Source organism: Haplochromis burtoni, unplaced genomic scaffold (assembly GCF_018398535.1).
Source record: "Haplochromis burtoni strain Fernald_Lab_line unplaced genomic scaffold, NCSU_Asbu1 Contig_546, whole genome shotgun sequence".
NCBI classification, from domain to species: Eukaryota; Metazoa; Chordata; class Actinopteri; order Cichliformes; family Cichlidae; genus Haplochromis; species Haplochromis burtoni.
The window spans coordinates 87350-103315 of NW_024582907.1; the positions used below are offsets into that span (position 1 = coordinate 87350).

At 41.6% G+C, this 15966-nt stretch overlaps 2 protein-coding genes across 2 annotated transcripts in view; one reads left to right on the forward strand and one right to left on the reverse strand.

Annotated features, from left to right (window-relative positions):
• LOC102291624 (vertebrate ancient opsin) overlaps window positions 1-9997 on the reverse strand; it is a 68897-nt gene extending 58900 nt beyond the window's left edge. The window contains exon 1 of the mRNA XM_005948926.3: window positions 9044-9997. Within this exon, the coding sequence (XP_005948988.1) occupies window positions 9044-9416 (373 nt within the window). The 5' untranslated portion in view covers window positions 9417-9997. The remainder of the gene's footprint in view (window positions 1-9043) is intronic.
• A 4813-nt stretch (window positions 9998-14810) lies between these two features.
• Window positions 14811-15966, forward strand: LOC106632421 (the record flags this gene model as incomplete). Its single annotated transcript, XM_014329799.2, is given in 1 exon segment — window positions 14811-15966. A coding segment is annotated over 1 exon segment (1124 nt), but the record flags the coding sequence as incomplete, so codon positions are not given.

The following is a 15966-nucleotide window of genomic DNA, read 5'->3' on the forward strand; positions in this document are numbered from 1 at the left end:
ATAGCGTAGAAAACTATAGCAAAAGAAATCATCTTATATTTATAGTCTGGAGCCTGCAGCAAACCCACACTGCACATTATAAACAGCGGCACTACCCACAGCGTCTCAGTGCAGCACAAGACAGAAATCTCAGAAACCATTTTCATATATATGTATGTAACTGTTCAATACACAACATAATTTTAGTCTTGTTATCCTGTTCACTGGGCCATCCTTAATGACCACTTTTAATTATTATTGTTATTTTAGCTGTATTTTAAAAAATAAACTGTGCATGAGGTTAGGTAGAGAAAGCTAAGTCAGCAGAATAGAAACAAAGTTTAGTTCTGTAGTTGAAAACTTGAGTATTTTTGTCTTGTTTGTCCAAATACATTGACTTGACTACACGGTCTCTGTGGTACAGTGTGTTGTGCTTGTCTGTTTACCCCCAGATATTAAACTCAATGTGGTTTGTCCTGCACAGACTGTTAGCTCAGGGCTTTTATGAGCTCTGTTACAGCAATATTCTAAAGTCAACACAGTTTTACAACAGTCCACTTATGTTTCTGTTTGATCTGGGCTGGCTCATAAGAACCAAACCTAAAAAAAAAATTCCAGTTGTTTTTTTTAATTTAAGCCAAATCTGTTACTCTCTCTCCCCCTTTTTTTCTGTGAGTTTTGATATGAAAGCCTGGAAACACCGTCCTCCCACAGCAGGTGGACGGGCTACTGTCATTTTTCAGCTGAGATCTAAAGCGGTCGTGTTTATAGCTGGGTATGATCTGTAAAATCTGCTGTAATCCAGTAGCAACGATTTCAAAAAACTCCTTTTCTACTCCATTATGTGTTCAAATCGGTCTTTCCTCAGGCATCCTCAGATGTTTGACCTTTCCTGTGAGGAATGATTCAGTGACATGAGAAGGAAGCATTTTCTGAATTCTCTGCAAAGTTCCCAAATCTTAAGCATTACACATCATAGTGATATCTGATGAGTGTTTTTGTAATAATCACGTGCAAAACATTTTTAAAGACAGTGAGAAAAATAATTGTCTCACTGCTGATAAGAAAATAAACATCTCTCATTATTTAAGGCAATGAAAAAATGATGAAACTTCGTGTTTTAGTGACCATGAAATGTGCAAAGAAGATACTTCAGTTAAGCAGAATCTGAAGTTTTTTGAACTCATGTGGTTCATTTTATTGTTGTTTGCACATCAAATTCTGTTATAGTGTTTTCTCTGCTGCTGTGGATCACGGACCCCCAAGTCATCAGCTTAGGAGAAACAATATAATAGATGTAATTTTTGCGATTATAGTGATTATAGTGATTGTAAAGGCTTCGATATTTTCGGCAGAGGAGTTTATTTCAAATAAACAAACTCTCACTGAGTAAAATTGCAACTTCTTTTTAATTCTGCCAGCTGATGGCCACGCAGCTAAAAAAAAAAAGCGTATTCTCAGGTGTGAGATATGCACTGGAGAAAAGAGGAACGTAGAATGAGAGAGAAGCAGGTGTAACAGTGAAGCTGCAACAAGCAAAGGCAGCAAAACACATGGAATCAACCACCTAAGACAACAGACATTGCACAAGAGGGGTGAATAAGAGTGCGCAGGCAGGGTGGAGTGAGTGGGCGAGAGTGTCAGGAAAGTTTACAAGATGGCAGTGAGACCTGCTGTGATATGAGATTTGAAAATGGTGGCACTGACAAAAGACGGGGGGTGGCAGAGTCGATCATATTAATATTTTCATTATGAGTGACCATGATGGACATGATTGGAAATGAGTGCATCACAGGGAGAGCTCAGTTTGATCAGTGTGGAGAAAGGCAACGTTAAGCTGGTTTGGACATGTGCAGAGGAGGGGGAGTGGATAAATTGGCAAAAGGATGTTGAAAATAGAGCTACCAAGCAGCAGGAAAAGAGAAAGACCTCAGAGAAGATTCCTAGATGTAGTGAAGGAGGACGTGCAGAAGGTTGGTGTGACAGACAAATGCTAGGGAGAGGATGAGATGGAGGCAGATGATCCACTGTGGTAACCCCACATAAAGGGAACAGATGACAGAAGAACAGCCACAACGAAACAGCATTACAGTTTTGGATGGTTAATGGTTGGATAACCATCGCTAGAGTTTGGTGCAGCATATGTGCAGGCTTCAGATGTCTTTAAGCACTCTGCTTTAAATGGTTTTATTCTGTTCTTTTCTCTGTATGATGCCAAAGATAGGGGGTGTGATGAATACAGTCATCTCAGGAACAGCAGCCCCACCCATCTGCTGTTCAAACCTTCTATTAGTGAAGGATAGCCAATTAGAAAAAAGTTGGCTTAAAGGGAGAGAAACGAAAAAATAAACTAGATGAGCTGACGTGCTTCACAAAGACCCAGTATGAGATTAATAATTTTAAACGGTGAAGTTGAAAATACAATAGAGTCTGACAGTAATAATATGAAAATGTAAATCAGCAGAATGGGTCACCTTTAAGAAATGTCTTTAGTTTTGAATGTACCTGAGACTGCGGCAGCACTAAAAGCTGAGCTGGCAGCCTGATGTAGCAGCATAAGGCAAGGCAAGTTTCTTTATATAGCACAATCAACAGCAAGGTGATTCAAAGTGCTTTACAGAGACATTAAAAAACAGAAACAAATAAAAACCATGATTTAAAATGAAAAAAAAGAGTACATTTTAAAATTTAAGCTTAAAAGTAAAAGAGTGTGGATTTGGTGTTTTATTCAAATGCAGCTGAGAACAGGTGAGTCTTCAACCTGGATTTAAATAAACTGAGTGTTTCAGCTGATCTGAGGCTTTCTGGGAGTTTGTTCCAGATATATGGAGCATAAAAGCTGAATGCAGCTGACTCTGGGAACTGATAAAAAACCGGATCCAGATGACCTGAGGGATCTGGAAGGTTCATACTGGGTCAGGAGGTCACTGATGTATTTTGGTCCTAAACCATTCAGAGCTTTATAGACCAGCATCAGAACTTTAAAGTCTATCCTCTGACGGACAGGCAGCCAGTGTAAAGACCTCAGAGCTGGACTGATGTGGTCCACTTTTTTGGTCTTAGTGAGGACTCGAGCAGCAGAGTTCTGAATGAGCTGCAGTTGTCTGACTGATTTTTTAGGTAGACCTGTAAAGATGCTGTTACAGTAATCAAGCCTACTAAAGATGAATGCATGGACTAGTTTTTCCAGGTCCTGTTGAGACATCAGATCTTTTATCCTTGAAATATTCTTGAGGTGATAGTAAGCTGACTTTGTTATTGTCTTAATGTGTTTTTCTAAGTTTAGGTCTGCATCCATCACTACACCCAAATTTCTCGCCTGGTTTGTGGTTTTTAGATGTATAGATTGAAGTTCTCTGGTGACCTGTAATCGTTTTTCTTTGGCGCCAAAGACTATTACCTCAGTTTTGTTTTTGTTTAGCTGGAGAAAATTGTGGCACAGCCAGTCATTAATTTCCTCAATGCATTTACCAAGAGCCTGTACAGGGCCTCGGTCTCCTGGTGACATTGTGATATATATTTGTGTGTCATCTGCATAGCTGTGTAGTTTATTTTGTTGTTCTTTATAATCTGTGCCAGTGGGAGCATGTAAATGTTAAACAGAAGGGGTCCCAAGATGGAACCTTGGGGAACTCCACATGTGATACTTGTCTGCTCAGATGTGAAGTTACCTATTGATACAAAGTATTTCCTGTTTTCTAAGTATGTTTTGAACCAGTTTAGTGTTTAAACAGTTTTTTGGTGGACACAGTACATATCCTGAATCTGCTGTTGATGTACCAATTGCTTGTCTAATCTTTTTGGATTTTGTCTGTGAAGAATTTGGCAAAGTCATTGCAGGCCATGGTTGAATGAAGTTCAGCTGCCACTGACACAGGAGGGTTTGTTAGCCTGTCAACTGTAGAAAATAAGACCCGAGCATTATGGCTGTTTTTAGTGATGATGTCAGAGAAGTAGGACCTCCTTGCATTCCTCAGTTGTAAATTATAATTGTGAAGTTTCTCTTTATAAATGTCATAATGAACCTGGAGGTTTGTTTTTCTCCATCTGCGCTCAGCTTTCCTACACTCTCTTTTTTCATTTTTCACCAGTGTGGAGTTTCTCCATGGAGACTTTTTCCTTCCAGAGATAACCTTCACCTTAATGGGAGCAATAGTGTCCATTACATTTAACATGTTTAGCATTGAAGCTATTGACGAGCTCATTGACTGAAGTATAACTGTAACCTGATCCAGATACAGTACTGATGCATCCCTAATAGCATGAGGAAAATAATATACTGCTGAAGAGAAGAGCATTTCATCTTAAACAACATACTTTATTGGCTGTGGTCATGAGTCTCGGGTCAGGTTGGTGAGCATGTGCATATTGTATATCTTCCAGACAACAGCTGAATATAAATTTCTCCAATATCCCTTAAGCAGTTTTTAAGAAGTGTCACAATAAATCAAAATTCACATTTACTAAAAACTAATTAGCAAATCTCTTCCACGGCTCAAAATTAACCCAAAATTGAATACTGGCATCATGTTGCTGAAGTCTTCTGGTCTCAGGCTCATGGAAACTGTTGTAGTTGATTTAATTCATTGCTTTTAATGGGAAAACTAGATTATAGCAGCAGATCCCCTACAACTTTCACCTACCCGATGAGTACAACACTGTCTCTGCTTTGCAAGGTTCTTTGTATGAATAAATCCATTATTAGAGGCCATGTAATATCATCATGAAAGACACCCGCACATCTTTGGATATAACTTTGATAGCATCTTGAAAATCAAAACAATCACTGCATCAATCTTTTATGCTGGCTAGATCAAATGTATCAGCTGATGTAATATCCAAAATGAAACATATATATGATTTTGTATATACATCTGAGAATATATAGTATATAATATATATATATATATATATTATTATAGATATATATATATATATATAATATATATATATAATTATTATTATTATATATATTTATATATATATATTTTTTATATGTATAAAGGAATAGTCTTTGTTCTCCTGCCTGTGTGACATTCACTCGCTACTTCTGTCTTGCTTTTCTGTTAGAAAGCATCTGCTTCTGCATCACTCCTTTGATACCGTATATCCAGGAAAAGACAGTTTGAATGAAAAACACAGGATTGAGTAAAGCTTTGTTTATTCAGAAGATCCCGCGAAACCAGCGCGATACGCACCGAGTCTACTAAGAGACATCAAACGTGTGGACCTCTTATTCGATTTTCCCCGCTTTGGATAAGAAGTCAGAGCATACGGACATGATCATTCACACTAATGAATGCTGAACACCAGACACACATCACGTCCTAAACATATTTTTGGGTCTCTGCTATGCAAGACCTTTAATTCAGTATTTATTACCGTGCCTCATTAGTCGGCTTGCTTGCTATGACCTTTACAGCAGGGCAGCATTGTTCTGCTTTCTTTCTCCCTACTGAGAATTCTGCGTAGCGTCCTGACAAATTAACATCACTCAGGCCAAAAGTTGTGCGCACCAACATGATGCACATATTCATGCATTTTCCTTTCCCCCCACGTGCACGCTCATCAGTTTGCCCGCCTATTTCGGTGATGCTGCTGTGCGCAGGTCAGCGAGTGAGTGTATGCGGAAAGCAATCTGACTCCAATATGTGGTGAGTGGCCCCCAGCAGTGCAAGGTTAATCCAGCGACTGTGTGCAGAGCCTGCTTGAAGAAGGAGGCATGCAGGAAGACATAGAGGAGCTGTCAGAGACAGAAAAAAAAAAGATCCTGTCCTGTTCATCTTCAGTATAATGGAAGACACTAAAAGTTCAGCGAGACAGAGAAGAAAATGCAAAGAGGCGGGTAGAAGAGGTGAAGCAGCTAAATGGATGCCAGGAGGCTGATGGCAGTGGGTGAGGAGGTCCAGATAAAGACACACACACATGCACATGCCTGCGTCTCCACAAATTGTGTTCAATGGGTGCTCTTGGCACAAAAGTCAATGCAATACATCTTCAATTGTTCAGTCATTCAAACATCTAAGACTGTGAGCAGAAAGAAGAAATCGATGTGAAGAGAGAGCAGGAATACGACGTGCTAACGCCACGCTAACAATGTCTTCTGTCACTGACAGTGATGCCCTCTAATTTGAAGGAACATCGATCACTCAGAAAAGCTTCGCGGAGATTCGACGAATACAGAGACTGTCGCTTTGTCAAAGCGGCACCCGGCATAATTCACCCAAACAATCAATTTCACTTTTCCTTTCTCTGGCCCTCCCTCACTCTTTCATTCTGGTTTTATGAGGCCATTGAGGAATTACTCATCCATAACCAGTGGAGGCTCTAATGATGTCTGTGAGATATTTCTCTCTCTCTCTCTCTCTCTCCCTCACACACACACACTGTCTCCCTACAATATTTAAGTTTGTAGAAGCCCAGGTTTTTTTGTCAGATGTTTAATAAATTGGCTCTTTGTGGAGGTCAGTGTTACATATTTTCACATGGTGCTTAATCTTGGTCTAACACTCGAGTTAGCGAGACGGTGGATGCGATCAAAGCTCGCTCAGATACTGTAAAATGATTGGAAGTTTGCCTTTTTTGCACCATGATAAGACAGAAATGAAGTTTTGGAAATTGCCAACTTATCCCAGAGGAAGCGAGTGTACCAGTCGAGAGCCTGTTTTGAATTTAAAAGGTTGACAGATTCACAAGGCTCTTGTGGAAAGTAAAATGCAATTTAGTTAGTGTGCACTGTGTGTAAATGTTAGCCAGAGATCAAGGTGTGAAAGAGCTGATAAAAGCAGGGGATTAAAACCCCTGCTGGACTTGTTTGCTCCGTGTTTAGCTTCTTCCTTTGTCGCCTGGATAGGAAGGTTTCGGTGCTCACATAATGCACAAAGTGACCACAAAGAAGCGTGACGACCTCAGAGCCACAGAATGACCATAAAGTAAGGATGGGAAATTATGTAACACAAATGTTTCTCAAGTAGAAATCAGACTTTTGTCTCTGAGGGATTTTTGCTTCACAGCAACTGGACTCTCACATAGGTGGCTAACAAGCTGTAATCCTATTCGAGATAAGATCAAACGCCCGAAATCTTTAGTTGCAGCAGGTATCAGAGGACCTAATGTTTGGCTCCAGTGGTCATTTCTCAGCTTAAAGCAGGCCTTTAAACATCAGAAGATTAGATGTGTTGAAGTGAGTGAGAGAAGTTTTAGAAAAGATTTATCAGCCCTTGCAAACTTCATCAGTGAAAGGCTGCCACCGCTGACCGCAGACATCCAGCATGAACACTCGGTCCGTTCGCAGCTGCACAAAGAATTTGTGGTCTCTGTAACTGAAAAGCTCAAAGTTTTTCAGGTTTTCATCTAATGTTTTTTTAAGTCTTCCCAAAGGTGACTTGTGTGTTTTGATTCAACTGAAAAGTGAACTTTAGGAATTCTTCTTTTTCAACTTGTTACCTGTCAAGCAACTAAAATATGAACTGATTTAAAAGCAAGAGGGAACTGGTATAATATACAGCAGTGATAAAGATTCAAGATGGGACATCCTGCCTTTCAGTGTCTGTGACTCTGTTCATTAAACACTTTAAATCAGGCACTGGGCCAAGGACTCCTGCTGACAGAAGAACATTTTCATCTTTTATACAGAAATAAGGCTTGCATTAAATAGAACTTCATCCAAGTGACTCGGATGTGTGCACTGACGGTTTTAATTAATACAACTCTTAGAGGACAATTAATGTAAGTCTGTGTTTAATGCTAATTGAAACTCCTTGTTTGCTGCTGGTATAGAGCACACCTGGTCTGATCGCTCTACTTTAATTCCGCAATCCAGTCTGGCCCAGTATCAAGCAAGTGCATACCAGCATTATTCTCTATTGTGTGCATCATTATACCCAATTTATTTATGTCAGCACTGCTGAGCAAAGGTATAGCAGCATCCCGTTTTCTCATTACACAGCTTTCCCCCTTGGAAATGTTTTATTCTGCAACAAATGCTGCAGATGTACCTGCCATGGAGGCAGACAGCGTCGCCACAGCCCGCTACAGACCTGCAGGAGCAGCTAAATGAACAGTGCACAGTGAGGAGGTTTGATTCGCCTCAGGTACAGCCTCTCAACTAAACGGTAATAAGCATTTAGCGGCCATTTAATAGCAGGTTGCACACAAAAAATCACCAGCTGACAGTACTGTGACATGCTGCAGAGTTCATAATGGAATTCGAACAAACGATTTCTAAATGACTAAATTACTTTCGTGAAACCGTGGAGCTGTCTTATGACAAGGAGAATGTCATAATGATCCACACAGCTGCAGAAGGGACCGGTACGGTACGGTCTGTCACGGAGCTCCATCCAGACCACATCCACAGATATAATGACCAGTACCGCACCTGGACCAAACCTGCGCATCTTTATGTGAAAGCTTCATCGGGATTATGAGAGGAGATGTGCAACTCGAATCACGGATTGGACTCATGAACCAGTTGACTCGTGCAGAATGAGTTTTTTATTTGTTTGTTTGTTTGTTTTTTAAAACAATAAAACGTAATAAGATAACCTCCACTTTAAGCGATACCTTAATGAAAGACCTTAATGGCGTAGGAGACTGCAGGATGATCCCACCCAAAATGTACGAAACGAACGAGAGAAAGCTTGCAATAAACAAAATGCCTTGTTCCAGCAGCGACGAGTCATGCAGAACGAACAAACAGCTGTAATAATAAGGCTCTTATTGTCTCCAGAGTGGCACACGAGCATTGCTCATTATCTCCAGATTTAATTCATTAGGAGTCCGAAGATTTTTAAGCTTTTCTGTGAAAGTTTGATATGGCTTCACACATGACTCAGTGCACGAGAGACAGTTGGACATTTTTACGTTTTCTTTTTCAAAATCATCATTTCGTCTGTACGAATAAAGCATACCACGATCCAGTCTACAAAGCGCAGTGCTCTGGAGAGGATCCACGCATTCCGCGCAGCAACACTCACGACCTCGTGTGAAATAAAGAATATAGAGCCTGTATACAGTACAGAAACCTATAGCACCACCTAACTGATCCCGCATTTGTACTCACCACAGAGCGAGTTGGCGAAGCCGTACCACACGCAGCCCCGTTCCCCTATGAGCCACCTTCCTTGCGTGCTGGCCGCGAAGCTGAACGGAGTCCCCAGTACGCACACCAGCAGGTCGCTGATGGAAATGTTCATCAGGAGCAGGTTGATGGGCGACCGCAGCATCTTGTAGCGGCAGAAAAGAACAAGCACCAGCAGGTTGTTAATAAGTCCGAAAGTGCCGATAAAGCCCAGGCACACAGCCACTACCAGGTTCCCAGTCGGGGTGAGAGCGGTCCGGTATGATCCGCCCCCCAGGTGCCCTTCCCCGGCTCCGGCACACAGAGCGCTGTTGAAATCCGCGCAGCCGCTCAGGCTCACGTTGGACACGATCATGGCAGTCCTGGTGTCACTGCGGTGCCACACCGAGTGACCACGGTAGCTAATATATCATCGGTATTTCTTTTTTTCCTCCTGTGTGGAAAAAGAACCGTAGCCGACAACACTTGTTGCTTTAAAAAGAAACGTCAAGTAGAGCCAAGCGGACAAGTGGGGTGATAAATAGTTGTTGTTTTTGCTCTTTTTTTGGTGGGGATGTCAAAACTTTGTCTTTGTTCAGGGGGAGGGGAGTGTTCGTAAACAGGAATATATCTTAAAAAAGAAATGAAAGAAAGAAAAGGAATAAAGTTTGTAGGCTTTGCTCCACCGTGTGGATGTCTACAGTGTGCACTCGCACTCTTTCCGGAGACGCTCCTGTCTCTCACGTAAACACCTTCTCTCTCTCTCCGTGTTTAAATCACCGCGTGGCCCGCTCTCCGGTAGCTGACGTTCGGTGACCGGGAGGGTGTGTGGGTGGAAGGAGCGGCGTTGGGCATCCAGCAGCATCGACCAATCGGGCGATAATGGCGCTCCTCGAAGAGAAACGCCAACCCGCTCTTGCTCAGAGCGCGACTCGACGAAAAGTCCCGCTCAATAAAGTTTATGGAGCTGCTGTTCCCCACCACCACCCCCGCCCACATCTGCTCTGACGTCCTCAGTGCAGGTATCGATGCTCGGCGCTGTCCGGGGTGCTGAACCAATTCCACTAATCAACGGTGCGTCCAAGTCTGCATGCATGTAAATGAAGTCAATACCGTAGCAGTGGAAAGGTAGAAGCCCCCGGCTCTTTAATATATCACCACCAGTTATAGCATTTCACTGTCTTTATTTAGAAAGCATCTCTCGCAGTGGGAAATGTTGTGCAGTCTTTCTAAATCAGGCACAAAAGCAATGAGCCGCCCTAAATGAATCAGGTGAATAATCACTCCGGCGTTAATGGGGAGATTTCCAGCCGACTTTGGGGCTGTTTTAGATTATAACGAGGTCACCGTGCAGCACTGGGTTTGAGCGGAAGGTTGAAACTCTGCGTGTGAAGTCACAATGTACAGATGTCTGGGCCTCACCCGCCTCCAATCTGCCAGCTCTGTAAAACTCCATGAATTGCATTTTCAGCCAGGAATAACGAGGAGCAGTGAAATGCTAAAACATGAGTGTCAGGCATCTTCTCTCCTGGCGTCCATATATTCCGCTGCAGGCAGAGAGGAGTCGTAGCATTTGTGTGGCGATAGCACACCCTGCACTGCTGAACCTTGACCCACTTCTGAGTCAAACAAGCGCAACCTTTCCTCCACATGCTAAACTAACCTCTCAACTCTTATCTCTAAACACGCGCGTGACGTGTCTGACAGATAATGCAGTTGTTGTTTTTTTCGTTTGTGCGAGGAACAGCATGTCGCCTTTCACTTTGATTTAAACTGAGTTTTATGTTGAAGCGACAGTAAGCAGATAAAAAAAAGCTGAGTGAACAAATAGATCAGTTTGCATCAGCAATAACATAACGTTGAGTCTCTTCTGGTTGTTGCAGCTTTATGTGTCATGTCAGCAGACACAGACAAACAGTACACACACAAAAATAATTAATAAACCACCAGTTCAACGATTGTCAGCAATTAGCTGACGATTAAAAGCAAATCCTGGTAGCCAGACAAATATCGACTGCATGCGAGTGGGAGGGCAACAATTTGGTGCTAAAGCAGTGTGATAAAAATATCCCTCTTTTGCATCTCTTGACTTTGCATGCAATGGAAAGTTCTAGAATTAGATGGGGAAACTTAGTCTTCCCTTCCCAGTGTGTTCTAACACTTTCCACCAAATAGGCCCCTTGTCACAGTGGAGCGAGGTAATTACCTGTGAAAACTGTACAGTGACATTTACACTGACAACATCTTCCCCATATGCAGGCCTAATTGAGTTGAATCAAGACACTTGGGTTTCTGCTGTGAATACCACCCTCATTTAATCATCGCAGTGGGATTGGGCGGTTGGTATTTAGGTGGGTTTCTAGGTCAATTTGGCGACTGTGCTCTGAGGAGATGTCCAGGACGATGAAGTGCAAATGGGGTCAGAAGGTTGTCTCAGAGATTCTGTTTTATGTGTAAATCAGAGGAAAAGTGCTAGCAGAATGGTGCTTTATGGATAATATCACATTTAGTTGATTTGTTATGGACTGTTACCTGTTTGGTCACATTAAATCTGTCTTGCTGTTCCCCCAAAGAGACACACAGTTCTGTCACTGTAGCCCAATTTCAGAGGGGTAAATTGTTACATTTATTAACAGAAAGTATTTTATTAGGTGAAAAGGACATGTTCACTTTCTCCGTGGTATGTTCAGACCCAAATTCACAATCTCGCCCTGTTCTGCTTGCCCTGTCCCACATTATGCTTTCAATTGCTAGGGTTTACATTTATTTATGAAAAGCACTCACACATCTGGGCAGCCAGCTGTGTCATTTCCACTTTAATATAACAGTATATACTAAAATGAGTAATATTTCTGGAGTTATTACCCCATTTATTGAGATGATATTCTCTCATGTGCTTTTCAGCAGGCCAAAGCTGCAATTACACCAATATCTGAACTTTAAGTTGAGTTAGAAAACAGCCATGAGTTCAGCAGCCAAGCCAAGCTTTGTACAGCTCTGCTGGATATATCATAACTTCTCTTCCTCCAAGTTTGCCTTTTCTTGTTGTCTATATAACTGTGAGGGGCTGAGCTGGTTGGACATGCGGACACAGGAGGTTTTAATTAAATGACAAATCTACAAAATGAATAACAATCCAGGGCTCTTACAAACGTAACAATACAAATTTAAACTGAACTGACCAAGCAGGTTTCCCAGCTTCCTCCTTCCTCCTACATCATTGTTACCCTCACCTCTGATGTTGACCTTGTGAGAATGGCCTCTGCTGCTCTGCAACTTAATGTAACACGGGCTTTAGGGTAAGCTCAGAAGAGGCGTGATGCTGTGGATCATATCAATTTATTGTCCACAAATGTAATACACAGGCCCTCCACAGCCCCTACTTGAGACCCGTGCTTTAAGTGCTTGACACACAGCTTGTCATGGCGTGATACAGCAGAGGAGAATATATGATGGTGGTGGGAGGTGGGGGGATTGTCTGAGAATAGATTGTGAGAGGCACTCAGGATGCGGCTCAGCATTTTGTGGCAGACTGGCAGGTGTCAAATCAAGTGCATGTCATTGCAGCTGTCCACAACTATGTGCTGAGGTCATTTAAAATCCTACAAACAATGATCATGGTGTCTTTAAAGCACACTGTTGAACTTACACATATGGTTGCAGTGGTGGATACTTTTATTAATATTTTTAATCATCTCATGTTCATGTAATCTCTATGAGCCGAAAGTTCAGTCGTCAGACTTTTCCAAATACCCGGAGTATTTTTTCCTGCTCTCGGCTCTGAAACATGTCAGTGAAAAAAGAAAGCCTGCTTCTCTCCTAACAAGGAAGGTGTGGAAGGGGATTTTTGTTCCAAATTTCAATCAGTTTGGCTCAGATAATATTCATACCAAGCTTCAAAAAGGTTATCAGTTTGATTTTGAATTTCCTTTTTCAAGTCATTTGCCTGTTACACCCAATCCAAACTGATTATGACTATCATGTCTCAGCGATTATTTCATGTACTGATATCATATGAAATTGTTGACTCTTCACTGCTGAACTGCTGGCACCCATACCTTTGTTTGCAGTTTTTGTTTGGTAACTATGATCAGTTACTTGTGAAACACATTCCTGCACGTGGCAGAGTGCTGTAATTCACTGTGGAAATCAATAAGAATGTTTTATTTCACTTTGTGATGTAAAGAGAAAAAATATCAGACTTCGGAGCAAAGATACCTTTATTATTTAGACACTGGCTCACCGGGGACATTAAACCTGCCTTTAAACGCATTTAAAGCACCAGCAAAATTAAATGGTAAATGGACTGGTTCTTATTTAGCACTTTTCTGCTCTATCTGTGCATTCAAAGCACTTTAAATAACTTGCCTCATTCACCCAGTCACATAAGCACTTTTTTCTACGCTCTTTCTACCTAACATTCACACACATTCTTACTTGGGCTTAGACTCTTGTCCAAGGATATTTGGCATGCAAACTGGAGCAGACAGGAATTGAACCGCCAACCTTCTAATTAGTAAGGTAAGAATGGGTTCAGACTAGAAAAACACTTTTATTCTGTTTTTATTTGGCAGGGTAATCACTCACATAATTAAATGGATGCTCATTTATTCATTTCAGTCATAAGAAGGAAATGTAGTACTGGAGTAATTATGATGGTGCAAATATTTTGAAGTGACACAGTCCCGATGGCTGTCATCTCTCTTTACAAAGAACATGTGGCATAAAGAAACCTTGAAAGTGGCTCAAAGTCACTGTTAAAGGACACTTGTGCATATTTATGCTTACAGAAGGTGCAGAATATATACAGAGGGGCCTCAGGGACAATAACTCTAAGGGGACAAAATAGAATAGTTTCCCCCAGATTATAAGTCCAAACAATCTTAAGTTTCACCTTAAGAGTGAAGATCTTATGTCTAACCAAACAGCTTAAACACAACTGAAACTGAATAGATAAACAAATAAAGAACTTTTATTCAAACTCACAATTAAACTTCAAGGACACCAAGATTGCAAACCTTTGCCAACTCGGCTCACTTATTGTATTTCGTATATATTTATTTTCTTTACTTTGTTCTTTTAAACAAACTTTAAGAAGTTTGTAGTGCAGTAAAAAGTCAGATATGGGCAGCATGGCTTTTTGCATGTCTTTACTCTGATCACACAAACATTGCGTTGGCGTAGATAATGAATAACAGGTTCTGATTTATAAATAACTGTACATAAATAAAATGGGCTTAGTATTTATAATCAGGGATGGGACTCGAGAACCTGTATTCCTTGCAATTCCTTGGACTTGGTCCTCTGCTTGCCTGTCCATCCTGTTTATCGGGTGAACTACAATCAGCTGATTTCTGTTTGAGTGCCAGAGGCGGAAAACAGTGGCACAGTCTGCAGCGAGGACATGTACATTACTTGTATTTTTTGCACGATAGTACACTGCAAACAGCATTCAGAACAGAAATAACTGCATTATGCTGTTAACACAACTTTGGCAGTTTGCAAGTATGCTAACACTAAGCTAGCTAAGACCAGGAGTGATGTTAAAGCTGAGTAATTGTCCAACCCTACCTGTTCATGTTTCTACAGCAGAATCACAGTGGCGATCAATTTCTTTGTGTCATTGTGCTGGTTTTCTGCTTTGCTTTGTGTTCATGCCTAAATACTAAGAGAAAGATCATATGTGTGTTCTCTTTACGATGGGGATTTGTGTTGGTGTGTGGGACTGTAGGTTTATATTGTTAAATGGTAATTATGAGACAATGACGTGCTCCCAGAAGCGTCAACGAGGCTACGCTCCGTATGGCACTGCTAAACACTAGGTCACTGGTGAACAAGTCCTTCGTTGTAAACGACTTTTTTCTTGCATCAAGGCTGGATGTCCTGTTTCTAACAGAGACCTGGATTCGCCCTGGTGAGTCCTCTTCCTTTTCGGAACTTCTTCCACTGGACTGTGCTTTCTTTAATTCTCCTAGGACTGCGGGCAGGGGTGGAGGGCTAGCCTCGGTTTTTAGAAGTAAATTCCGAGTGCGGCAACTGCCTCCCGCCTTGCACTCCAGCTTCGAAGTACAACTACTGGAGTTGTCCGGTTCCTCCCGGACCCTCTGTGCGGTGGTGTATCGACCTCCGAAGCGCAACAAGGACTTTATCCGTGAATTTGCTGATCTTCTAGGAATTATTTTCTTAAGTTATGATCGTGTACTTATTTGTGGTGATTTTAATATTCATATATGCTGCGAGGAGGACCTATTGGCTAAGGACTTTCTTGCCCTTATTGACTCTTTTAATATTACTCAGTGGGTGAGGAAATCAACCCACATTAAAGGCCATATGCTGGACTTGGTATTGTCGTATGGACTGGACATTTGCATCACAGACATCAATGATGCTGGGATTTCGGATCATTTCCCAGTTATTTTTGATGTTCAGTCATGCAATATGGAACTGAACTCTGAGGGTCCACCGAGCCTATCACGTCCGATTAATTCTGAGGCTGTTGCTCTTTTTTCTGCGGCCTTTGCCAATTCTTTTTGTTATGAAGACATCAGTAATGCACCTCTCTCGGTTGATGGCGTAGTCAACTCTTTCATCTCTATATGTACTTCTATTTTGGATACTGTGGCTCCAGTAAAGATTCGACGCCGTAAAACCTCACGCCAACCTTGGCTAAATGAATCCATCCTCGCTCTTAGACGTGAATGTCGTCGAGCTGAGAGAAGATGGAAAAAAGATCAACTTCAGGTGTCCCTTGACATCCTGCATATGAGCCGGTCTAAATTCCAGAAGGCTGCCAAAATGGCAAAAACTTCTTTTTTATCAAACATTATTGCGAATAACAGCCATAATCCTCGAGTCCTGTTTAAAATCTTTAATTCAGTGGTTAATCCCTGTTCGGATGTTTCAATGGGTGCCTCCCCGGCCCTCTG